The sequence below is a fragment of the Gymnoscopelus braueri genome, assembly GCF_963280865.1.
Source record: "Gymnoscopelus braueri genome assembly, chromosome: 7".
In the NCBI taxonomy this organism is placed as follows: Eukaryota; Metazoa; Chordata; class Actinopteri; order Myctophiformes; family Myctophidae; genus Gymnoscopelus; species Gymnoscopelus braueri.
In genome coordinates this window covers 30,071,071-30,098,006 of record NC_137608.1, presented here as the reverse complement: position 1 = coordinate 30,098,006, position 26,936 = coordinate 30,071,071, and the positions used below count along the sequence as shown (strand labels likewise).

Genomic DNA, 26,936 nt, shown 5'->3' with positions numbered 1-26,936 from the left:
TACTAAAATGGCTTTTTTTCCAGAGAGAGAAATCAAGAGAAAATCTACTTTATTATCGGCCTTTACTGTCCCAGCAACACACTCTCGTGCGATCTAACACCAGTAAACATATGACGTTCGCGAGATCGGACGGCGCCCATTTAGGAGACCATTTGTGTACATTTCGCCTCTAGTGGCTCTAATTGGGAATTTGGGATGGTATATGTATCTTCATAAATTAACCATCTTTGTCATTGGTAACAGGATAGGTGGGCATTAGAACATGCTTAAACTTTCGACGAAGGTCTAATATTTCTAAAATTGCTACAAAACCTGTATATCCATCCAGTCATTTTGAGGCATAAATAAGAATTTTAGGGATAAAGTTAAGACCGATAATGATGTACCGTGCATGTTCACATCATGTATACTTTGCATTACTTTTCAAACGTTTATATTTTTTAACATTCTGGACAAAATAGCCAATTTTACATCGAGGTGGCCAGGTCACGTGTCCCTAGTGCCCATCTATCCTGTACATAGAGCATATATCGATTTGATATCGATCCTGTATCCTTGCCACTTCCTGATTCTTCTTATCACGTGACTCTGCCAGAGCCAATGAGAGACCTGCGTAGCTCGGCGTAGCTCTTTAACCTCTGAACCCACGTCTTGTGTCACACAGACAAGAAGTGGAAGATGGCGGCGGTAGATTTTGGTGACAGTGAACTGTTTGAACAACTCGGCGACTCTCTGCCTGTCCCCACGCACATTCGCTTCACGGACGATGAGGGCATGGAAGACACCTGCCACGTCAGGGACAGGCTGGAGGAGTGCGAGGAGATTATCCAGAGACTCACGGATGAGAATATCCTTTCGTTCAAATGCGCTGTTTGCTAGCAGGCTAACGTTAGCCCGCCGCGCTGCGAGACTCCAATGCAAATTAGTGCAGATGCAGAAGAAAATGACAAGAAGCTGCGAAAACATATGATTGTTGTCTTGGCAGCAGTGTTGCCATGTCCGCTTATTATAAGCGATTTGGGGCTTTTTCTGTAAAGTTGCTTTATTGTTAGTTGTGGGGTTTTTTGGGCTTGTTTCTAAAGTGTAGATGCTTATTTGCACTTGCTTTCTAATGTTGTTGAAACCAGTGTTTCTCAAACATTTTCAAGTCAAGGACCCCCAAATTAATATGTATTTGTCTGCGGACCCCCATCTGAAAATATGTTATGCCAGGGACCCCCATACAACATTTGTGGTGTTCAAATGTAAAAAATATATATATATATCACATTTTGCATTTTTTTGTTAAAGGTAGGTTATGTGATTTGCTTTGGTTAAAATAAGTGTTAAATAGCTCTATATTCTGATAGTACTCATTGCTATAGAGTGTTTGTTCAGTAAAAGGAGTCTCCTTGTCTCTCCACCTCTTTATTAAACAGAAAATACATTTTCGTTTCAGTTTCATTTCCAATTTTATCCAACCAGGACAGAACTCAATCAGGATACAGATTAAACAAGTGAAATTGGAAGTGATGAAACTAAGAAATGAGCAGACACAACTGGAACTGGAACACTATACAAATTAAGCTTAAAAATGGGTACTTTCTCCTGATTGGCTGAGATTTTGACACCTACCGGGAAAATGTATTTTCTGTTTATTAAAGAGCTGGAGAGACAGGAGACATCTGTTACTGAAAAAACACTCTATAGCAATGATTACTATCAGAATATAGTGTTTTAACCTTTTAACAAAATACTTTTTGTTTTAACCAAAAAATATCACTTACCCTACCTTTTTAAATACGTTTTTGTTTTTGTTAGATAACAGATCTACAAGGTATTGTTATCTTATCTCTATTTCCTTGACTCACATTATACATCAAAGTCTAAGCAGAAAGCTGAGGATCTTGGCGAGGCCCAGGTAAATGTGGACCTGCATCCATAAATGTTATTTAAAAACACTATTTAATCACCCAATAATAATAATTAATTTACAACCCTGTGTTACAGTGGCCTCAAAGTTGAAGATGTCAATCTTGATGGCCCACTTTTACAGATCCTTTATGCAAACAATGCCATATCAAAGTAAGTATTGGTTAGTCTTGCTCTATGCTTAGTTGTCCATATGTGGCATGGATAGAAAGTGACCCTTTTTAAATTGATCTCTCAGGCAGTGTCGACAAGAAATTGAAGATTGTATCTGTAGTGTGATTCAGAAGCACCAGAATCAGGGAAAGCAAAATAGTTCCTTCCATATGCAACCCCAGGTACTCTCTTACAAGTACAACATTAAATATAATGAATCTGTAAACATCAGAGAAAATATGACATGGCTTAAACATTTCCTATCCCTTGAAGCATTCAGCTTTTGTCATGGAGGAAGACCAGAAGACAAAGTCCAGCAGTTGTATCAAGAAAATCACAGAGGTCTTTAGTGTGAGTACCTTGTGGAATTCATAATTAGTTGTCAAACATTTTGAAAATATAAGGGCTGTTCACACTGAGCACTATAACTATAAAAATATAGTTTTCACACCAACTATAGAAATTTGTAATACAATGGTGAACGATATAGTTGTAGTTATAGTGCTCAGTGTGAACGGCCCTAAGGTGTACTTACTTTTGTAACTGCCTGAAGGCCTAACTCCTCATCTACATTGGTAGCAAGTGAATACCTTGGGCTTGGGAAATGAACAATCAATGTTTAAATGTGAGACATATCAAAGCAGTTTGTTTGACAAGTGATTTATTCTAGCCTTGTATACAAGACATTAATTAAAGATTATTTCTTGTTTCTCGTCTACAGATGGTTGGAAGTGTCATGTATTTTACAACTTTTAGTGTTGATAAACTGGGACAGCCTTTGCTGAATGAAAACCCCCAGCTGACTGAAGGGTGGGAAGTTCCAACGTATCTTTACGACTACCTGATGCCTTCTCAGAGAATTTGTGTGTGTGGAATTAGTTCCAGGAATGTGCTCTTATTTGTATGTTTTTTTTAATCAAAATATTATGGCATTTGACCAGGGATACTGACAACATAGAGCATTCTTGTCAATGATATGATAAATTCCTGAATTGTTGCAAAGATACGAGCAGATCTTCAACCAAGTTATTGGCACAGTTGGACAAGACATAGAAATGAAAGAGAGAAGGTAACAGTATGAACGAAGCTGTACTTTGTTACATTGTGATATGATTCTGACTTTCAGTGACTGCAACTGCGGCAAACCCTCTAATCACAGCATGCAACTTATGTGTTCATTGTAGACCCAAGCCAACTTGCTTCAATTGTGGACTAGGTGGACATCAGCTGAGAGACTGCCCTAAGGTAAGGATACTGTTAGTATATGATATGAATACAAGTTGATCCACAAGGAAGTGGGGAATTACAGAATAGGTACCCAACATGCAAAAGTCCAAAATGTAAAGAATAAAGATGGAAGCCATTGTATAATGCCAAAAATGTATTACGTGTTTTGCCAGGAGGACCCCCTGGTCCTCCTGGCAAAACACGTAATACACGTAATACATGGCACTTAAACCAGGACTTTAACCAGCCTCCTGGTTAAAATGCCTGAGAAAGACCCTGAACCCCAACTGTTCCCAGGGCGCTCCTATTAGTTGGGTTAAATGCAGAGGACAAATTCCAGGTACATGTAGAAATGTACTTGGGACACATTTTGTTATTTAATGATGTATTTGTGATTTGCTTTAGCCAAAAGATATGGCTACAATCAATGAAAGAAGAAAGGAGTTCAGTCAAAACAGCAACCAGTCCGGCCTGAGCAACCAGCGGTACCATGCTGATGAAGTAGAGGAGCGATTTGCTAAATACAAACCTGGAGTCTTAAGGTAATATTGTCATGTTGTAAGTGTTTTTGTAGTGGAAAAAGTGAAATAATTGCACCGTGCTCATTTCCCTTGTCTTTTACCTCCTGTGGCGTTGAATAGCGAGGAACTACTGGCAGCATTGGGAGTTGATGTCAACACCCTTCCTCCTCTGATTTACCGCATGAGACAGTTGGGGTATCCACCAGGTTGGCTCAAAGAAGCTGAGCTTGAAAACTCTGGCCTAGCGCTATACGATGGAAAGGGTGTGTTTCTGCTTAACCCATATTCAGGTACAGCAAATCATAGACAAACATGATAATACATTTATCAATTTATCCTTTTTTCTCTTATTCTAGTTGCAAGTGATGGAGCTGTAGAAGGTGATGCAAATGGACAGAAAATCTCTTACGATGTTTCCAAGCTGGTAGATTTCCCAGGCTTCAATATTCCTGCACCCTCAAAAATGAAAGATGTAAGTTTTACAACAGAGAAACATTTCACTGTGACTCCTTCAGAAACTTTCAATTTTAACCCATTAGAACTGGGAAAGCACCTGTCATTGTAGATTTTTGTTAAGTTTTTCAGAAAACACTTAGGATTTAGAACAGTGGTTCTCGAAAATAGCAGCTCTACATGCTCACTTAGTGCCGCGCTGCGAGCTTACAGTGCATCTGCTATTTTTTAATTAAAATAATAATCTCATAGCCCTGGCCCAGACTTTGTATTTAGCTACTGCTTTATTGCTGCGATTGTGGGAGTCTTTACTCTAAAAACCTCAAATTCTGTTTATTTAACATGGCATGTAGAATTGCTTGTGAAAACAAATTATATTCAACAGCCACCAAGTCATGTCCATCTGTGGTTGTTAGAATACCAATTCTACAGTAATAGTCTGTGTACTAATCCAACAAACCTTTTTGTCTCTGATTTTGACTGACTTCCAGGAGTTCATGCAATACGGTTCCGTTCCAATGCAGAACAGCCACATGAAGCACAACTTTGCTGCCTACCTGTCCAACACTTATCCAGAGGTAATAATCAGAAAGGCTGTAATTGCTCAGGCTTGTCAAAATACAAAGCACTTTCGATGCTTCACTAAAGCCATAACTTTCCCAACCAAATCTAGGAAAAATGCATTTAGTTTAACAAGAGTCCAATAGTGCCATGGCTTCCCTGAGCAATAGCTATGAATAGCAATTTACTAGTTGTGCACTCTTATGAAATAAAGCACCAATGATGTTCTAACATGATAACTTGAGGTTTGTATGCTAATGTTGATCACTTGCTATGCAACTTTGCTGTATGCATGTAGTATAGCAATGTAATGTGAGCTGTGATTGGCATAGCATCAGCTGAGTTGTGAGGTACACTGTGATTGGTCTACCTTTACACAAATCCTGGTCCAGATGGCTGGCCCCTGTGTGACAGCACACTGTAAATAGTGACTAAATGGGCAAATACGTTCCTGAGATCGGAGTGTGCTAATTTAAAAGTTATGTCCAGCGCTTACTGAAACAAACTACAGTAGGTAGAGTAGCTAAAGTCCTTTACAAATTAGTGTCCTTGCTGTATGCCAGGGGTCGGCAACCTTTTTGACATGAAGTGCCACGTTTTCATTTTCTAGCTAGTCAGTGTACCATATCAACATTAAAGGAGAATTCCGGACTACCTTTTTCTTACCTTATATGATATTATAATATCCTAGGACGAGTGGTACAGTAGAAAAAAAATCATAACTCCATCCCGAGTCCACCGCAGCTAAAAAACCTGAGCGTACGGTCCATGCGCTAGATCGCGTATTATTATATTGTAGAGCAATAACCCACCAATCTCCCAGACTCCCTCCCCAGTCAGAATTCAGAGTTTGAATTAAATGCAGAATTATGTGCAGGATGTAATTCGTATATAGATGTGAGTCGACTTTAACTGAACCTTTTTTGAATATCTCATTTTAAAAGAGTAAATCTCTCACACTTATGCCAGTGATCACCCTCCCTTGTGCAAATGTTGGCACCCGTGCCTTATGTTGCCTACCCCTGCTGTATGCCATCCTTTCTAGTCAATTATGCAGTAGTGTCATAACCAGTGGCAATACATTTGGACACCTGCTGTGAGACAAGAGGTAATATTTAATTAATGTTGTAATTTAACTAATCTCATATAATGTGCTCTGCCAACAGCCTGGTGCCATCTGCAACAAGAGAAGGCAGGATTCTGTCTCATCTTCTCAGCAAAGAAAGAAACGAAGGTCCAGTCCCGACAGAAGCTCAGATATGGATTTAGACTCAGGTAATGGTTCTTCAGAATCTCTTAATTCATTAATCCATTAAGACCTGGAACGCATCTGTGTCACTTTAGATTTCTTTGGCTATTCAAAAATAGCAGATATACAAGCTCATAGCGCGGCACCGAGTGCTGCGCTATGAGCTTGTAGATCTGCTATTTTTGAAAAATCTTGAAAAACATTTTTTTTATTTTTTTTTTAAAAGAACTGTTAGGATTTAGATTTTTTGAAAGAATCGCCTCAGGTCTTATTTGTCTTGGTGATATTGGTGAAGAGACATGTGAATAAGTCGCAGGACTACATTGAGGTCCAAACCGAGTGGGGAAGAATGTATTCTGTATAACAGATGTATTGTCCTCTAGTAGCTTATATACAGGAATATATGTTTTTTTTATTTTTATTACCTTTAGATAACTTTGTTTCTATCTTCCTAGATCTAGACACCTCTGGGTTTTTCCCAAGCCCACATGCCTTTCAGTTCCAGCCTCCACTCCCTCCTGGCTCGCCTGCCTTCAGTTCACCACCTCCTTTACCCCAGGGTACACCACCTGCTACTCCGACTCGACCCCCTCTGCCTAAAGGCACCCCTCCTACCACACCCTCTAATCGCTCTCCAGCACTGAGAGGAACTACCTGGAAAGTGATTGACCAGGCTGATTATGTGGAGGATGGCCTGACACTGGAGGAGCTAGAAGAGCAACAAAGGATAATCATGGCAGCTCTGGAAAATGCAGATACGGCCACTAACAGTGATTGTGAGACACCCGCCCTGGGAACACCTGTACCCAGCTCGCCAAGTGTTTCTACATCTGCCCACTTAGACACAGAATCAGAAATGGAAGATCATGAACCAGAAGGAGTACCTGAGACGAAAGGATCCACAGAAGCCAACTGTCAAAATAGTGAAGAACAGACGAAAGCTGATATGTCCACTAAGGCTAAAGAATACAGCCTTGAGAGCCCTGGTCCAGTCTGCACACATGTGGAAGATGGCCCTCATAGCCCTGGCTCAGTCAAAGCTGAAGAAGACAGCCCTGACACAGTTAAAGCTGAAGATGGCCCTCATAGCCCTGGCCTAGTCAAAGCTGAAGAAGATAGCCCTCAGAGTCCTGGCCCAGTCAAAGCTGAAGAAGATAGCCCTCGTAGCCCTGGCCCAGTCAAAGCTGAAGAAGATAACCCTCAGAGCCCTGACCCAGTCAAAGCTGAAGAAGATAACCCTCAGAGCCCTGACCCAGTCAAAGCTGAAGAAGATAGCCCTCAAAGCCCTGGTCCAATCTTGGTCCAAGAAGATGGCCCGAAGAACCCTGATCCAATCAAAGAGCAAGAAGATAGCCCTCAGAGGCCTGGTCCAATTAAATTTGAAGAGGTTAGCCCTGGAAGCCCTGTTCCAGATCTCCCTACTCAAGAGGTTGTAGATGACATCTCTTTTGAGAAGATAATAGCAGTACCCCATCGGAGTAGGTTTGCAGCTGGAATTGTTCCTTTTGAGGATACACCAGAGTTTACTGAAGTTGCTGAAGCCACAGGGACATACCTTAAGATCAGAGACGTATTAAAATGTTCACCACGGAATTTGGCAAAAAACAAAAAATGAGATGTTAGATCAAAACCCAGGGATTCCTTTTTTAAATATTTTCCAGAAGTATAAGGGTTGAGTATTGTGACCAGTTTTTTTTTAATGAGTTTTATTTTTGTACAAAACTGAATGTTTTGCTGTATGTGAATTTGATACTTGTGTACAGAAAACATGACACTGAACTACGCTATGTAGATCTTGTTCAGTATTTCATTGAATTATTTTGCAGCACTATGTTGGAGAATCTTTTTTATTCCAATTTTTTTGTAAAAGGGTCTTGTCTTGACCAGTTTTTACCTGGAAAAAGTAATATTTATGACATTGTCTATTTTTGATTCAGTGGGACATGCTCTTAACATTTGCCATTAAACCCACTTTGGTTAGTTGAACTGTGAAGTTATTGCAAAACTATTGTAATGAGGCAGTCTGTGTCACTGTCTGCAATGACTCAATACAACATATCACAATCTGAATAACATGCATATTATGTGCATGCACTGTATGAGCAAGTCACAACACAGGGCAATGAAACTTTATATAATTAGATCTTTAACTCAGTATCTGACATGGTGCACTCTAGGTTCCCCTGTCCAGTATTGCTGATTTCATCTGTCAGGGTATTTCTAATTGGTTTGTTACAGTCTCATTTATACATCTGAGAATTACAAAGGCTTTTTTTTAAATTCTGATATTAGCCAAACTAAAGTTGGAGTACAAATTGAGTTTGTTTAAAAACAAAATGAGGGATATGCGGGTATTGGCATGTTCCCATGTTTCCTCTGTTCGTTTATAGTTAATTATAGCTGACTGGACTGTATAATAGTATGCAATTGTAAATACATGTCATATTCCAGGATTTGGTTTATATATGTATATATTTTTTTTTTCTGTCAGGATCAGGATAATATTTCTAATTGGATTTTCAAATGTTTTTCAAACGACACAAGCAATAAAATTGATCTGTATCATGAAATGTTCATGTTTGCTCATTAGAAACATACATTACTGCATTCATATTTACTTAATTAAATTCTCATGAATGCTTACTTATTTACTTATTCACATAAGTAAATTATTTTAATCACATGCATTGTGACGGCGGAAGGCATCTCGTATACAGTTTAAGATGAAATGGTAGAAAGACCCAAGTGACCCAAGTGGTGGAAGGTCATGTCCAAAAGGTGGTTGGAGGTGACCACATACTATTCAGACATACATAACCTAATCATAAAAATAAAAAGTTCATAGACACAGATGTGCTTGCATGGTGTGATGATCCAAATATCTAGTAGACTTGGCCTGCTCGGGGACTGTGCAAGTCAGGAGCAAATGCAGGATCCGTGCCCCACCTGGTAATGCAATACCCATTGCACCCGTTGTCAGCTGTAGCCGTTAAAGAGTACCCAGTGCAGTACCTGTGATCACAGTACTAATAATGTTAGATATTACAATCAATGGGTTATTTATAAACAGGCACTGGCCAACTGGGAACATGATGTAGAATGTTGTTCCCAATCGATCGATCCAATTCCCACTCTGTACTGCACACGTCAAATTTGCATTCAATTGGTTAGACGGTGCCTGAGATAAGGGCATCTGTCATCCGTCCTCTAGTCTAGACGATGTCCAGATCTACTTGCCTCTTAAAAGGCAATGACTCAATACAGCCGCTACTTAAAATATACAAAATACTGGATGGACACAAAATATCTAAATCCTGATGAAAGCAAGACTGAAATAAATTGTTTTGGTCATGGATCTCTCCTTCCAATACCGTGGGACCTCTAAGCTCCAACATCTGCTCCGACCGTTGGCATGACTTTTAAACCGAGTAAATGTCCAAAAATCTTTCACTTTTTCATAAAAGCATGAAACTTTTCAGATATGGAACCATCACCAAAACGCCTTGTGGCAGCCATGGGGACCGTTTTACTTTCCGCCATAACCAAATGATGTATTTTGCATCATATCTCCTGAACCAAACATGATAATACGGACATGTCTACAGTAAACCTATGTTTTGGATGGTCAAGAATGACAATGTCATGTACAACATAATAAACTGTTCAGGTGATAATGGTGAATTCAGTGACATTGTGAGAAGATTTACAAGGAAATCGTGGTATCTGAGATGATGTAGAATGACATTTCAAGGCAAGGATATTTCATGTCATTTTTAATTTACAACCCATAACTGTGTCCAGAATTGCATACAATCTCTTCTTAGTGTACACAATAAGTATTTATTTTGATTGATACTTCTCAGTCCAGAGGCCAAATTTGAGGTGAATCATTCACTTTTTTATAGAAGTTGTTTTGATGGTCAAGGATTTCAATTATACCATATCCCTCTACATCATCCTCAGACGAGCCCTCCCACTGCGTTGCCAGTCATCTCGATTCTCTGAACTGTCCACGTAGATGGTGATGTTCATTAAGTTGTTTGAGTTTGGGTAGCTCAGTCAGCAGAGCATTCGCCTTTGGATCATAAGGTTTTGGGCTCAATCCCAGGTACCATCAACTCGTATGGGTAGCATGGCTTGGGTAACCAAGACGTGAAGTAAGTACTGGGAGCTGACGGCAGGTGTTGTGCTGCGCTCCACCTCAGCAATCCATCTCCCAGGGGTCTAGTGCATTGAAAAGGGATAGACACCCTTGTTCTTGGTTCCACCAGATCGATACTGACAATAAGCCACTCCAACCTACTTACTCAGTGACGTTGAGAGAATTAATTCACAGTATCTGAGAACATGGGTCATTGGGTCACTCCTATGTTCCCCCAGGTACATATTCTGTTAACAATAATATAATCATATATAACTATGTTTGTACATCATTTGGTTTAAATTATTTGGAGTGTATATATATATATATATATATATATATATATACTGTATATATATATATATATATATATATATATATATACTGTATATATATATATATATATATATATATATATATATATATATATATATATATATATATATATATATATATATATATATATATATATATATATATACTGTATACATATATGTATTTATGTATTCCCGTGTATTCCATGAATCTGTGAATCTGTGTATCTGTCTCTCTATATGCCCAATATGGACATTAATATATATATATATATATATATATATATATATATATATATATATATATATATATATATATATATATGTATTTATGTATTCCCATGTATTCCATGAATCTGTGAATCTGTGTATCTGTCTCTCTATATGCCCAATATGGACATTAATGATGTCATAGTGCTGACGTTATAAATGACCTTATAGACTGGCCTCTATGTACTCTGGTAACGGGTACTGCACTAGTTTAAACTAAAACCTGTCCAGTGGTCAGTAATGGAGAACAATTTTTTTGTTGAAGAGCAGAAGAATGGTGATCAAGTGAAGGAAATGGCAGCCACCGCAACTTATTACAGATACACCAAGGAAGAGCTTTTGGATATAAAGGAATTGTCACGCTCCAACAAAAGGCCACAATGTCTCTCTGAAAGATATTACAGTGATGGTGTTTGGGATCCTGAGAAGTGGCATGACTCACTATATCCCACTTCGATATGCAGCTCTCCACTGGATGGTATTAAGAAAGTCTATGGGGACGATAGAGTTCCTTTGAAATGCAGAATCTCAGACCCTGTTGTACTCAGCTCACAGAGGCGCAGCTTTGGTGGGGGGTGTCAGGGCAATGCTGCAGTTGTACCCCACACAGATCGCCCCATCAGTCCCCTGGAGAATAAGGATGAGAGTCTTAGTGGGGCACGCAGAATTGGCAGTGGCCGCATCAGAGCCTTTGACAAAGAAGCATGTACAGAGAAAGAACGGGAACGTGAAAGAGATTTCAAGGATAAGAAATCCAGGAGAGATTTTGGTGACAAACATGTGTTCAATGAGAGACGAAGGAATGATTCTTATGCAGAGGAAGAACCAGAGTGGTTCTCTGGAGGTCCCACAAGCCAGTCTGAAACAATTGAGCTCACTGGATTTGATGATGAGATCCTGGAAGATGACAAGTGCACGTCTCAGTTGTTAAGGAAGCAGAAAGTGTCTCTAAAGGAAGCAGTGGAATGTAATGGTGGACAGGCAGAGGAGCCACGTGTGGGCAGAGCCTCAACAGATGATAAGGAGGTCCCGTACCCTGACAGTCTGCCAGAGCATTCAGCTGGAGAATTTGACTTCAACCAGTTCTTAAACATGAAGACCACATCAGGGCTGCCTTCTATGATAAGTGTTCTTGGGGATGGCCTATCTGCCAGCCGCTTCAGCCGGTGGTTCTCCAGTAACCTGAGCCCTTCAGGTAGACATTCCAATAGCTTGAGGTCGACACCGCGTGAAGAGCTGGGGAGACTGGCAGAGCACAAAGAGAAGGTAGACATCTTAGAGATACTAAAAAAGGCCAAAATAGACCTGAAACCCCTCCTCTCCAGTCTGTCCGTGAACAAAGCTCGGCTAAATGAGAGCACCAACTCAGGAATGGTGCTATCTCTGCAGGAGGTGGAGGGGGAAATGAAGGGGATGAAGCTGGGGACTGAACTACAGGTGCAAAAGGTTTCCCCTCCACAGAGAGATGGCACACCATTCATGGCTGAGCACTTGGAGGAAGCATTAACCGGTGGCTCCAGTGTTCATCCATACTCACATGACCCTGACATGTCAGCCTTTAATAAATTGGTCAGCAGCATGAAGGCAAGTGGAACTTTGCCTTCCTACCCCAAAGCCAACTCCCACAATCCATCCTCAGATGCTGCTCTAGTCCCGCTGCCTGAGGGTCAAGTGCCTGTTCAAAAGCAAAAAAACATATTCCAGGGGCTTCTGGGAGGCCAGGGTCCCCCTCGAAGCAGCTCACCTACTCCACTTGCCAGTCTGCTGAGTGGCTCTGATGCCCCGGCAACCTCTTCTGCTCCTTTACAAGGATTTCTGCATAAGGGCGCCTCATCCCCTGTCTTTTCACAGCGGGCACCATCACCTGACTACTTACGCTTGCAACCTTCATCAGGGTATCCAGCTGTACCTCAGCCCATGATGACGGAGAAGTTTACAGATGTGCATACATCTATCAGCCCTGGACCCACTCCACAGATGAGAGCACTGTCTATGGCTGCAGGTCAGGCAGACCTGGAAACCTGTCATGCTCTGCATGCCCACCACCCATTCCAAACCGGTTACAACAAACAACCACAAGACAAGGCCTTTCGAAACAGACAATGAATGAATAGGTCCCCTGGCCCAGGCCCTCCCCCTGCCGGAAGAAGCTCTACTGGCAATGTCACTGGTGTCTTATCAACATAATTTACCCCTACACTGGTGATACGCAAATGTATTAAATGAAACAGAAAAGTGAGATGAGCCAGGCACTTGTCCAGACAGTAAGGATGAGACGGAACGCTCCCAATACGTCGAAGGTTCCCCAACTCTGACCTAGGGTCAAAGAATGAGAGAGGTGAACGCCTCATCACAAAGACCACAAACATGCAGTGGATGCTAGCACAGGGTATCCAGGCCCAACAGTTTGGGCCTGGTCTGTTGCAAGCAGGCATTATTTCCACCACAGATTGACTTTGTACAACGCCAAGGTTTGTACCCTGCCATACTTGGAGAACCCCTTTAGCCTTTAGGTGCAACATGGTATCCTCTCCGACCTTGCCGAGCCACAATTCAGATGCAGCTAGCAGTAATGCAGCAGCAACTTCAGCAAAAGAGACTAATGCACCCTCAAGTCCAAAGTCATCAGTCACAGAGCCACGGCCCTCACCAGCAGGCCCGGATACAGAAATTATTAACTGGGGGGGCATTAATAAATGCTGGGGGGGGGCGGCTTCCTCGGCGCCGCGTGAAGCGCGGCGGCGAACATTTTTCGGGTTTTTTTTTTTTTTTTTTTTTTTTTTTTGCTGTTTTTGTAATACTGCTTCCTATTGTTCTTTTGGGCTTGTTTTCCTAGGCTTCTTTCTCTCGCAATATCTGGCAACACTGCCCATGGAAAATCAGGGCAGAGGATTATTTGAATTGTGCAATGATACATGATGGAATATGATTAAGGATTATTTTGATTATGGTAAGCTCACATTTCATATCATGACATAAATGTAGCTTTCACACCCAAAAAAATAATAATTCTTGTGCACACTGCCAGTAAGCTAACTTAGTTTCATAGTTTTTTATATATTTTTTGCTATATCTAACAATCTTTTTTTAATGGACGTCAGCAAGGCTCAGATCAGGCTGAAACCTTGCCCATATTTGGAGACATACGTCATAGATGACTGACATCACAGACTGGCCACATGAAGTCCAATACTCACATTGGAGGCACACCGTTACCTGGATTCACATGATTAATTTATTTTCTTTTCCATCTCCACCTCCCATTTACTGGTTTAACTGTGGACTTTCATTTCTGAGACGATGCATAGACTCAGTCAGACTATATTTCTAGTCTTTAACGTTGAAGTCGTCGCTTTTGATGAGGCCTAACGTGAAACAAGTTCAGCTACTGCCAGAGACTTATGTAGAGCCAGCCACCAAGGATGGTACGGTATTTTAAACCATTGTCTGGTTGTCCTGTCCCCATGTAATTTCCCCCAAGAAACTGCATTGAAATAGGGCTACTACAGGTTAAATGTGTTTGATAGTGGAGAGACACCATCCTATGTGGCAAGGTCTGGAATATTTCAGGAACTCTCCAGAGTAGGCAGCAAGTGTTTGTTTTTCTGCAATTATTTTATCAGTGTTGTTTTTTTCCTTTTTTTCCTCCTTTGTTTTTTTTTCCTTCTTTTTGACTGCCAAGAGCTCAGTCCTACAGATGTTCTTGCATGTGGGCGACAGAGGTAGGGAAGAGGTTGGTTAAACAGATGGCCTTATGAAGGATGATCTAGAAAATCATGGAAGATGGCTGTATAGCACGTGTAGCCCCTAGAGGGAAGAAGAGATAGAGTGAGGTCATAAGTGACACAGGTATTTAAAACCTTTCTGAACAAGCAGATAGTAGGCTGCCAATCTGTGGTTCCTCACAACACCATATCGGTTACTGTGTTGTGGGAGGAGGAGGAGGAGTATCTTATTGTTTTTACAATGTGTTGGTTTACTTTTTTGTTATACATGGATACATGGAAAATGTTTGTTATATCATCAGGTGTGTAACGTTCATGTGTTTGAGACATGCAAGGGGTGTTGTTTCTCCAGGGAATTGTGCATGTAAACTGGATACAGAATCTGCAGTTGAGAAAGTGTGGCAATTGTGTATGTATGAGCATTTTGGTGGTATGTGCCCCGCTCCACACTCGAAAATATAACTGTAGCCACAGTAGCCTATTCTGAATGACACAGATTTTGCCCGTCCGGCCTACAACCATTGTAATCAATTTAATCAATGGGGGTTTGATGATGCAAGCAAGCATTTTGAGACTTTCAGTGTGTCAGGGGCCCTTACTGACTGAACAAGCCAATGACTCAGTCAGTCAATCAGAATAGCCTATAGAGTTTTAACTTTTTAACAAAACGTAGGCTGTATAACAAACATCGCTTACACAGCCTTAAATCACGTAGTTATTGAAATGAATAAATAAATTACTCTACCAACATGCATAACTAGGCTACCAAGACACTGAGGAACAGTAGGTCTATTTTCTAGTTTAATGAATCAAATGTGCATTCTTGCCAACTCCGATCAGATATATTGCTGTGTTCATCAATGTCCTGTCCCATCCAAATAATAAAGTATCTAAACTCAGAACTCTAGCCTACATAAAGTCAGACTTGTGAGAGCTTTAAAAAAAAAAAAAGATTATTCAGTGGCGGTCTGGCGGAATTGGTTTCCAGCCCCCCCCCCAAAAGAAAAACAATACAAATGAAAATAAAATCATATTTGTACTCGGGACCCCCCAAAATAATATTTGAACTGGGAGCCTGACAAGCCCTTGGACTGTAGGAATTGTTTTAGTCGGTTCCAACTTCCACAGATAAATGCCTCCGTGTAGATCTGCTATTTAAATTTTTTTTGCCTCTTATATTATTTTGTCAATGTTTGACCAGTTTTTATGGTCTTTTTTCTTTTCTTTCTTTTTTCTTTATTTAATTGAATTTAATTCTCACTTCACTGTCATCTGGGGACCCTGGCCCTCCCTAAAATAGAGAAACAATCATGTGACCCCCCACACATCTAGGAGAGCATTTATAGGTGTCAGCCAGGCAGCTGCCTTGCACTTGTTTCAAGGGAAACAAAGATACCTTGTGCGTCGGGTCGGACCACAGACGGCTCATCGGCGGAGCTGCTGGGCTGTGGCTGCCTGCTGCCTCTGTCTCAGCCTCATTCTCCTTGTAAGCAGTAGTCGTGCTGCTGCTTAAACACTTTAGCTTGTTGGCTAAATATAGTTTTCTTCATAAATACGCGATTCATATCGAAGATATATCGGGGTAAGTAAAAGCTCGCGTTGAGCTCATCTGCCTCGATTGCACTTGTTTGCCCGTTTATGTGGATCAACGGCAAAAATACCAAATGCCAGGTAAAAGTTGACAGTTCAGTTGAACAGCAGCTAGCCAAGCCAAGCCAGCCCTCCTAGCTAGCCTGGGCCTCGGCGCTAACGTTAGTTAGCTACTAATTGCATCTAAATCGTAAATGACTCAGACGGGGTCCGTTTTAGCACGACCGAGATGACGTTGGTGTGTTATTATGGAACAAACCCACACAGCGGGTTATGTTTAGCGGCATTATATCCTCTACATTTGGGCATGGCAACTTGAGGCACAGAGCTCAGTGTCCCCGTGACACTGCGGAGTTGGACTTGTGGAATTTACTAAGTACCTGGTCACTGGTTGCAGGTAGTTTGGTGGTTTACTCGTATGTGAAAGTGATTTGGCAATGCAAATGATCGGAAAACAATACAACGTTTGCCTTTTTAAGTTGTACTATTATGAGTAAATATGGTTTGAAGATGATTTAACCTCCGGATGTACTTTTCTAAACCCAGACGTGCCACCTCATCAAGTAGTCTGTAGTGAGTGTGTGTGCTGTGTGTGTGTCCCTGGTAGTTTGGTAAATCGAGCGAGTAGACTGGTCATTTGCGTTTCATTTGTGGATCGATATCATATTCAATACCTTGGATCTTAATCACAATACAAGATGTTTGGTTTGGGACTGTGTTGGTAGACAACAGTGGATTTTAAAGACAGTTTTGGGGAGTCAACAGCAGTCAAGGTGTGACCTTGTGACATCATGTTATTCTGTGATTTAGTGCTCTCAAAATGTGATTCACCAACTAATTTCACTGTTCCCATATGTCATTATTTTCATAGCTCTTATTTTAAATGCTTTTATTAGCATGAGTGGGACAGTGACAGGGATGATATGCAACAGAGATCACAAGCAGGACTCAAAGCCAAGACTACATGTTCTTCTTGACTCCCCAAGACAGCCCAATTATTACTTAAAAGGTTATTTCAGTTTAAAACTTCTGGGGTCATTTTAACGTCTACTCTGGCTTTTGTGTGCACCGCAGACAGTTTTTAAGTTGCTTCATTCATTATTTAGATACTTCTACTTGATATTCATTTAATCAGACCCCCCCCCCCCCATTACCCATTACCCATTGAACTTCAAACTACATTTTAACCATGTTAGACTCATTGAAAACACACGTCCCTAGTTCTGGTGACTGATATTGACCTTCTAATGCGTGAGGGGGTGTGTGTTTTTCAATTATTAGTTTTATTATTTTATATTTTTTTAATTATGAGAAGATCAAATGACAGAAAAAGCTAAATTTCATTGAAAAAAACACGGCCCCCCTCACGCATTAGAAGGACAATATCAGTCACCAAAACCAGGAACGTGTGTTTTCAGTCTTAACCCAGTTCAAATGGAGTTTGAAGTTCAATGGGTAGGAGGGAGGTGGGCGTGTCTGATAAAATGAATATCAAATATCTAAATATTGAATCAAGCAACCTCTGGGGCCACACGATTAAAATAACCCCAGAAGTGTTTTAAGTGAAAACCCCGGCCCCTTTAATTTGTTTGAATTGAATATCAGGGCTTTGAAGCTATCAATCCTGCTGAGGCTATACTAGACTGCTCTGCACAGAAGACATTATTCTACAAGAAATCCTTTTAAGTTGTTTGACCTGACCCAACGTTTTCTTTCCTTTTTTATTTTTTACGATTTGTGAACTTAAATTGACCTGTAGTGTTTGTGATGTTAGTCTTCTTAGCTTAACCTAAGACAATGGCATCCATGTGCTTGTTTTCTCTATGCTACAGTATTTTGGAGTTTAGTTTAGGGTTGGGATCCGGCACCGGAGGAACCGGATCCAACATTGAGGAACCGGAATCGGTATTTGGTTCCATCACTTTTGGTTTCCGGAACTTTTTTTTTTTATCACACTGTCAAAGCCGGTATGAGGACTTCACATCGGCTATACAATTACAATACCAGTCGTTCTCAAACTTTTCAATATAAGGACCACCATAACTCTGAGACTGTACAAATTGAACCAAATGCGTTCCATTTGTACACTCTCAGAGTTACAGACCTGTAAGGGTCCATTTGGAACCCCTATAGGAATCGTTAAATGGAACCGTTAAGCAACCGAAATCGTTACAATCCTAAAGGATCCCAACCCTAGTTTCATTCAGGCCTGTGGAGAATGCAGAGCTAATACACAGTCGTCTAATTTTAATGATTTGATAAATCTAATAAGTTTAAGTTTAATTCTGAGTGTTGTTTACTTATTAACAACAGAAGCCTAAAAGTAGCACAAATGTTTCTCTATGCTTTGTTCATGCTTTCACACTCTGCCAGTGCAGAGTGTGGGCGTCATAAAACACATCCCAGCAGATGTTTCCTCAAAAGGAAGTATTAGAGTATGTTGTGTGGCCTTCTGCTTACTCAGTTATGGCCATGCGAGAAGAATCCGAAAATATACTTTTCTGAGTGCATGGAGACCGCAGCAACCTTTGCATGCTTTCTTTCTCTTGTTACTCACTATAAACTAGCAATGAAGTCTTTATACCAAGTCTTAGAATCTCATAAATATGCCCTCTGGCTTCTTGTGTACAATATGGACAGTGCCACAATATTTCTTTAGGTTACTGGTGTAACCAGTAAAGGCACTCCCTATATGTTAAGAGATACATGGATATTAACATTGAATTTTCAGAGAGTTCCTACTAGTAAAAATGTGCAAGTTTGGCTTGTCTGTGTATTGTTTTTGCACTACTTGTGTCAGCAAAACATGCTTCTGCTAAATGTGGAATGTTCTACAGGATGCACTAACTACAATTTACATTTTGGTTGGCATCAGCTGTGTTGATTGATTTTCATTTTCATTGATATAATTAACAAGTTTGTTTGTTTTTATTCCTCTAGTGAGGGCAAGGTTGTGCATTGCATTGAAGCTGGGTTCATACGCTTCTGTCACTTGGAAGTCGATTAGAAGTACACTAAATCTGCCCTTAACCATTTTGTTAAATAATACATAAATGAATCTGAACTACAAGAGATTTGGTATTGCCTAAGCAAATGTAGCCTAGTTGAGCATAGTGTGAGGAGGTTGTGGGTTTGTAATACACAAGTCCTTGTAATACACATTACACAATGAATTCATTCATTTGAGTTCAAACATTGACAGAGCATGGTCCTTGGCTTTTTTCCTAGCTACAGATTAGAGTAGGAGTCAGCAGCAAAAGATTACCATTACTCCAATGAGAGACGTCTGCAGCATAAGTGGATCTTTTTCAGCTGACTACACCAGCTCTCAAATGGGAGCTGAAACATTCTCTTGATCTTGCCCATGATATATCCATAGTGTCTTAAAGGTTTGGTGGTTTTGCATATTAATTCATTTATTTCTACCAATTAAGCTTTTGTTCAGAGCAGAATTAAGTTGTTTTTGGAAGCAAGTCAGTCGGCTTCCATTTCTTGTATCCTTTTTTGTACCACAAAAGCATCAATCGTTTGAATGCTTTCTTTCAAGGGCTTGCACTTAATGTCCTCTTGACCTGAGGGCACCAAACGGTATCATTCAAAGGCACAGCAGGGGAAAACTGGAACACTGGATACAAAGTAGGTCAGTGCTAGCTGATGACCACCCTTCATTCTGAACTGAGAAATATCTTGGTGTGTTTATGACTATGAGTAAGAGGCTGTGTCTTCTTGGTTGTTTTGGTTAACCCAGCTAATAGGAATGGAACAAAGCTATGTTCCTGTGAGTCTGTGATGTTGTTAAACAAGCTCTAAAGCTAAATGGATTTGCAGCCCTGTTAGTAATTTTTCTTAATGGACTTTGTTAAAACAGCCTCAACAGTCAGTGCTGAAAGAGAAAGTGCTAATTGCCCTTTCATATACAACTACCATAATACTACTTATGTAAACCCTGCTCATGGTAAGACACAATAATGGTAAGACACAATAATTGAAGTTTTTGCAAAGTCCTGGCTGCAATTTTGAGTGGTCTGAGTTTAAATTAATATAATTTTACTGTTATTAGTTCTCTGATACAAGCCACTATTGAAACATGCTCCAGATAGTACAGGTCTATGTTTGAAAATAGTGTACATTATGATTTCCTGAAATGTAAGGCTCATTGGTGATGTTTGCTATTGGATTAAATCATTGAAGTAATTTCCAGGGCATCCAGACATTTTGTTGGATTATGTCAAGGCCATTTAATCATTACCAGACTGCTAGCAAGGCTATAGATGTTCCGGCCACTACGGGGCCTTGACATCTAGATTTTCAGCCCATTTTGCGACCTAATAATCTAGTAGAGCTGATCAGAGCATGGCCAGTCCAATCCGGATGTTACGTTTGTAACACGTTTGTAACCAGATTTAGCCAATCAAATCTGGATGTTACATTTGTGATGCCCACAAGCCAATTTTAATATAAAAGGAAAGCAAATCAGAGTGCTTTACATAAGGCATGAAAGGATATTTAAAGGCAACAACAGTGAGACCATGCTTTGCAGCGCATACAGCTATCAGCTCCACTTATATAGGTAAAACTAGTAATCTGGTTGTGGTGGTCCTGCAGTAATCTCTTTTTAGGGATTATGGAAGGAGGCAGCCACCACCGGTCAGTCCATTTGACAGCCCAGAATGATGGATTATGAGCTGCTGTTGTGGAAGTGTTTTTTTATGTCATGGTAAGGTCAAAATCATGGGCCTGATGGCATGACAAATGTCTATGAAGGTGGTAGGATATCATGGAGACTGCTTGTTGACTGGGTTGTGCCAGCCATTATTTTTAGGTCTTGCCTAATTGTCCTGTGCCGCAGAGCTTGTTGTCATAACAAAACCAGAACGCCCCTTCACTGACGCTACACCACACCATGTCACTGGGTGATGATGTGCAGTAAAGTCACATGTATACTTTCCATTTAGGCTAGCTATTAGTTGACTCATAAACGGAAGCTTTTGAGTAAGGCTGTCATTGCTACTACGAATGGCATTTGAACTGCTATAACTTGTAAGTAAGCATGTGGTAAACCAAAGGTGGTATTCTTTAGGCAGCCTGACTTTATATCTGATGAATTTGGTGAACGTTTATAAAAGTCCAATAGTACTATTGAGAAAGAAGAAAAATAAATCCTGTACACCTGTTGACAATCATGTATTTTGTGGATTTTTAATCTCCAATTTCTAACATCAAAATATTACTGATGATCATAAGTGCTTGTATCAAATCTCATTGTGCACTTCTCATGCCTATGGTTAACATACCCTTTAACGGCCAATATTGGCTAATAAAAGGGTTTGCGGAAGTAATTTCTCTATGGAGAATAACATTGGGTCATCTTAGAATCGTCTCATATAAGAATTGTGGTCCAAAATTTTACAAACTGTCCCGGCGATATTGTCAGGGAGGAGGTTCTATATCGTTTATGATAGTCAGTCACTTATATGTGATACAGTCTGTTTCTGGCGAAAATGTAACTAATTCGGCGGAAGTAACATTATCGTTTTCTCACCGTCAGTTGATGCTTCATATCCATAAGAGTCAAACCGCCGGGGTCATTTGTTTATTTTTGGAACACAGTTCTTATTTGACGCGATATTAAAGACGTCTATGGGATTCAGAATGGGGGTGGAAAACTGCAAACCAGGTAGACAAACAAAGGATGTGTAAATGACGTCAGACTTCGGAGGTCTATACTGTTCCACCAATAGATTGGTCAGGTCGTAATGTGACTGCATAGCTTAATTAATGGTATGTCAATTGCTTAAAAAAAAGGTGTTTCAGTGAGGTATAAGTGCAGTTAAACTTTACTGCACTCACTTGTACAAACTTCTTTCAACAGGTTCGTTCTCAGCAACATCCTTTTTACTCCCTTCTCCCCTTTCCTTTTTTTTTTCTTTCTTTTTATTTACTTTGGGCTTGTTGTTTTGTTGCGGAGGGGACAGCTTTGGTATCACAGAGCTGAGCCAAGCCGTGTTGATGGTCTGCGGACAGTTTGTGCCCACTGACAGACACAAGCCTTCTGGATTCCACCACTAACAAGAGGAATCATGGCAGCCAAACCCAGTGGGATTAAAATGCCCAGCAAGATAGCCAGGACGACAGGGACAGCAGCCACTAAGGCTGCCCCAAGCACAGGTAAGACTTCTCCATCACCATCCATTACCAGACATCTCCTCCTAGCAGTGGTTGCTGCTACTGGAAGAAGTTTGGAATGTTTTTCAAATATGAGCTACAAGACACTAACCTCTGACCCAGACAGTGCCACAATAGTTCTCCTCTGATCCTATACAATCTGCTTTGATTTGCAATAAGGGGCTCACGGTTTCTCAAGCAGTTACGATAACTTAAGAAGACTTAGAATATCATGCTATTTCACCCTATCACTCTTTTCCTTTATAGCTGGACCCAAAGCAACTGTGGCTGACAAAACAGCTGCAAGTGTCAGTGAAGAGCCACAGGATTCTGAGGAAACCTTTGAGGTTGGCGAGCGTGTGTGGGTTAATGGGAACAAACCAGGCGTCGTGCAATTCCTTGGGGAGACACAGTTTGCTCCAGGACAATGGGCAGGTATTGTTCTGGATGAGGCCATCGGGAAGAATGATGGGTCAGTAGCTGGGGTCCGCTACTTCCAGTGTGAGGCCTTGCGGGGGATATTCACCCGTCCGTCTAAGTTGTCTCGCACAGAAGGAGATGCCAACGGAACTGAAACGGCTCCGCCATCCCGCGCCGCTTCACCCACACCTTCAGTTGGTAGTGTGGCCTCCCATACGCCTTCTACAAAATCAGCGCTTCCCTCAACCACACCCAAAAAAGCCACATCTGCTACTATAACAGCTTCCAACTTGGCACGTGCAAACAGTGAATCTATCTCCAACCTCTCAGAGACTGGATCCGTCAAGAAAGGAGAGAGGGAGCTCAAGATGGGTGACCGTGTTTTGGTAAAGTTTATACAATATTCCGTTATATATATCAGAATTTCCAATATTTTAAAAACACATTTTTGCAAACACTTCCAGTAGGAAAACGGAATAAAAATAAAAGTCAAGAACATTGTATTTAAGGGCCATATTTGGAGTCAGTCATTTATTATTAATATTATTGATTTTATGTCCTTGTTTACGATATTATCCCAGAGAAGGAAGGTGGGTGGCTAGAAATCTACCTCTTGCCCTTTTAGGTGTCATAATCACAATAACACAGGCGGGTTATTGGTCAGGAGTCACAGGACTCACTGGCATTCTCCTCCCCTTTCTCCATGGTAATCTCTGAGGAATGTATGTGTGCAATATGACCTCTTCACTTCAGCCCACCTGGCTTCACCCTCCTATCACCTCACTAGCCAGTGGAAATAGTAGCACTGACGTTGTATTTAGTGTAGTTAATCCGTGTCTGTGTTGTCCTATTCACAGCCATATGCTGTCCTTTATAAGTACCTTCCTTCCTCTTGACCGAATCCTTTTTTCTCTCCCTTCCTCCACAGGAGGCTGTATAGCACAATATGAAAAGAGGAAGTCTGTAACTCACACACTAGGCTGGAGAGGAAATACCCTCACAAAAAGAATTAGATCAATTGAGTCACAATCAGACCATACATCTGTGTAGTTGAATATGAAGTAATCACATGCTCATATTTTAGCAGTTTCATTTATGTGTTTGCAAGGCACGCACCCAATTAGTTTTTTCTTTTATATATATTTTTTACTATGGTGATGGTATTATCTCACCCAAGGTCTCGAATCCTGTCCGATCTTGTGTGTGGATTAAATGTTTTGCATTTCTTTTCCAGGTTGGTGGTACAAAAGCTGGAGTGGTACGTTTCCTTGGGGAAACAGATTTTGCCAAAGGCGAGTGGTGCGGTGTGGAATTGGATGAACCCTTAGGAAAGAATGACGGGGCAGTGGCAGGCACAAGGTAAACAAGCCTCTCTAGAAAGAAAAGCACTTTTGATTAACCAGCAGGGCTGCTCAACTTAAAGGAGAGATCCGGACATTTTAAGTGTTATCTTTGATGTGTCGCTAATCACTCACCATCATTGAAATGGACGTTGAGTTATTCCAGAGTCCCCTGTAGTGCAGACTGGCGACCCCCTCCGTGGCATAATGGGAGCCCGTGTAAGAGTGAAAATCGTCTATTATAAACGATGCAAAGTTAGTTTTTGGGCGGTGAAACCGCCCCTATAAGTGAGATTTGGAAAAATGTACATTTTCCTGGGCTGTGATCTGGGCCCAGGAAATTTGTACAATTATCCTGCGCTGTGATTGGCCAATCACAGTCTATTCAGGACTGTGATTGGCCAGTGTCACATGACACATGTGCATAGCCCTATATAAGCAACCATAACTTGAAAAAAACCAAAAATTTGTTTTTTTCAAGTTATGGTTTCGTCCATCATAAAGAGTGTTTCAATAAATGTATTTATCTTTTGTACATGATTGGTTGACTCCATTCAGTCCCCCTCCATTCGGAGGGGGACTGCTGGGGGACTGCTGGGGACTGCTGGGGTCGCTAGCAAGACACCGCCCACTTCACACAGGGTGTGATTTTTTCTCTACTACTGCTCATCGTGGAGTCTCATGATACTCAAACATGCACTGAAAGTCGCGCACGAGCTATCGTTCGTGCAGAACTAGACGACGCTGGTTGTTTGTTTCTTCCACAGACGCCAGGTTCTGTGAGAGAAACAAGCAACCAGCGTCGTCTCCTTTAAGATGGCTCAGGGGCCACTCAGCAAAATACCAAAAGTCCAAGGGGCCGCAAGCTAAAAATGTCGGTCCTATTTTGGATTTTTCGATTTTGTAACACACACTACACATTGTTATTGTTATAAGAAAATGTACATTTTGATATCATATTCTTTTCACTGTACCTGTTTATTTTGTGTGTATGTCCAGTGGCATCAGTCACAGCAAAAGCTAAGGTATGGCAAGGTTAGGGTTGCCAACTCCCAGAGATTGAAATAAGGGACACCTATCCTGGGCGCGCGGCAAAGCTGCGCGGCCGAAAAAGAATTGGGGGTCAAACCCCCCCCCAAAACACGAAAGGCATAGAAAACTATGCATTATACCTGTAACAATTGACGCACCTGTATGTCTGTCTGTTTGTTTTTGGAAAAAAATGAAGCAACCCATATATTTGAACGGAAATGTATATTTTTATCCTGTGCGGGCCGCGGGTTGAGTAGCGCTGAGCTACACGAATATTATGAAACCCATTAGTCTAATTGTTGCCAATCACATCTCAGATATTTTCAGTGCCAGCCCAAGTATGGCCTCTTTGCGCCAGTACACAAGGTGTCACGCATTGGCTTCCCTTCCACCACACCAGCCAAAGCCAAGACGACCGTTCGAAAGGTAGTGACCACCACTCCATCAGGCCTGAAGCGCAGTCCCAGCGCCTCTTCCATCAGCACCATGAGCTCTGTGGCATCTTCTGTCAGCGCCAAGCCCAGCCGCACTGGCCTGGTGAGACGTGCACACACAGCAGCAGCAAAACTATGTGAATATGAGTTCAGTAGGCCTGCCGGCATATAAACTCAGTGGAGGGGCAGTGGAAGGAGGCTGAAAGGCATCTTTTTACGCTCCTCCATTTCACCAACTTGAACATGCTTCTCTTCTGTCCCTACGCAGCTCACAGAGACGTCATCGCGGTACAATCGTAAGATATCTGGTACCACGGCCCTGCAGGAGGCACTGAAGGAGAAGCAACAGCACATTGAACAGCTGATGGGTGAGCGGGACATGGAGAGGGCTGAGGTTGCTAAGGCCACCAGCCATGTTGGGGAGGTGGAGGAAGAACTGAACATAATGAGGGACGACCAAGAGCAGGTCAGCACCAACTCACAATGCCTGCAGTCTACAGCTAATTGACTACCACTATATGTATAAACATCCTCCATCTCTTAACACATTAACTGCCAAGACCGTAGTCCTACGGGCCGTTAAATCCAACTGTTAAGCGCCGAGACCGTAGCCCTACGGGCTGCGGTCTTTTCGCGCATGCGCGGTCCGGGTGCACTTTCGGAATTTTTTTGATCCACTTCCGTTTCCGGTTTGATGACAGGAAATAGAATTATTTGGGATCCGGTTTTCACGATCACGCCCGCTCCCATTCTACAGACGAAACTGAAACTCAATTCTCTTCCTGTAGTTTTTTCTCCTCGCATTTCACTGTTTAACGTAATCCGCTCTAACTCAAACATGGATGCCCCGTTTGACACGTGGTTTTCACTGGGAGATACAGGGAGATCTCGCGGATGTAAACAGACTGTGTAGCGCTCAATCTTAAGGATTTTAACAAGATCTATGGCGACATGAAAAAAACAAAAAAACAACAAAAACACCTTGGCACTGGTGAGTACATTATGAGATTAGCCCTTGGCAGTGGATGTGTTAAGGCTTAACTACTATGAACTGGAAAGTCTACAATGTGCGTGTGTGTGATGAACATCCTCCATCAATTAAGGCTTGACTACTATGAACTGTAAAGGCAACATTTTGTGTGTGAGCGTGTGTGCATGCATTTTTCCCTATATTCATATTGATTATTTTCATGCCTAAGATGGAGGGCAAGATGGATCAGCTACGTGCCTTGGTGGAGGCTGCAGACAAAGACAAAGTGGAGCTGCTGAATCAGCTGGAGGAGGAGCGGAGGTAAGGTTTCCCAGAGGTACATCAAGTCAGGAAGAGGAAGAATTACTTTTTTTGTCTCGATCAAGACATCGATCGGCATTAAAAAAAGTGTGCGTGCACATTTTCACGGAGATTGGTATAAACCGGTACAGACCCAAAT

The 26,936-nt window shown here is 41.3% G+C and overlaps 2 protein-coding genes and 1 pseudogene across 7 annotated transcripts in view; all 3 read left to right on the top strand.

Annotated features, from left to right (window-relative positions):
- The first annotated feature begins 598 nt into the window (after positions 1-598).
- On the top strand, positions 599-8,639 carry zcchc8 (zinc finger, CCHC domain containing 8). The gene is made up of 14 exons (XM_080433110.1): positions 599-849; positions 1,860-1,900; positions 1,990-2,064; positions 2,150-2,246; positions 2,338-2,415; positions 2,786-2,889; positions 3,068-3,133; positions 3,249-3,309; positions 3,697-3,833; positions 3,933-4,075; positions 4,169-4,284; positions 4,757-4,843; positions 5,993-6,101; positions 6,531-8,639. Exons 1-14 carry the CDS (start codon positions 679-681, stop codon positions 7,688-7,690), a joined length of 2,445 nt encoding a protein of 814 aa, XP_080289236.1. The 5' UTR covers positions 599-678; the 3' UTR covers positions 7,691-8,639.
- A 2,455-nt stretch (positions 8,640-11,094) lies between these two features.
- Positions 11,095-13,026, top strand: LOC308088985 (eukaryotic translation initiation factor 4E transporter-like; annotated as a pseudogene). Its single transcript has one exon. The product of its transcript is annotated as a eukaryotic translation initiation factor 4E transporter-like (transcript).
- A 2,918-nt stretch (positions 13,027-15,944) lies between these two features.
- clip1a (CAP-GLY domain containing linker protein 1a) overlaps positions 15,945-26,936 on the top strand; it is a 34,178-nt gene continuing 23,186 nt past the window's right edge. For 2 of the 5 annotated variants that reach the window (XM_080433041.1, XM_080433044.1), the window contains exons 1-7: positions 15,945-16,107; positions 21,988-22,283; positions 22,548-23,086; positions 23,935-24,059; positions 25,390-25,609; positions 25,775-25,972; positions 26,706-26,797. In XM_080433041.1, the coding sequence (XP_080289167.1) occupies positions 22,196-22,283; positions 22,548-23,086; positions 23,935-24,059; positions 25,390-25,609; positions 25,775-25,972; positions 26,706-26,797 (1,262 nt within the window). In that variant the 5' untranslated portion in view covers positions 15,945-16,107; positions 21,988-22,195. Of the gene's footprint in view, positions 16,108-16,371; positions 16,513-20,409; positions 21,156-21,987; positions 22,284-22,547; positions 23,087-23,934; positions 24,060-25,389; positions 25,610-25,774; positions 25,973-26,705; positions 26,798-26,936 lie in introns of those variants that run through there. The other 3 variants (XM_080433045.1, XM_080433042.1, XM_080433043.1) reach the window with 3 other exon arrangements.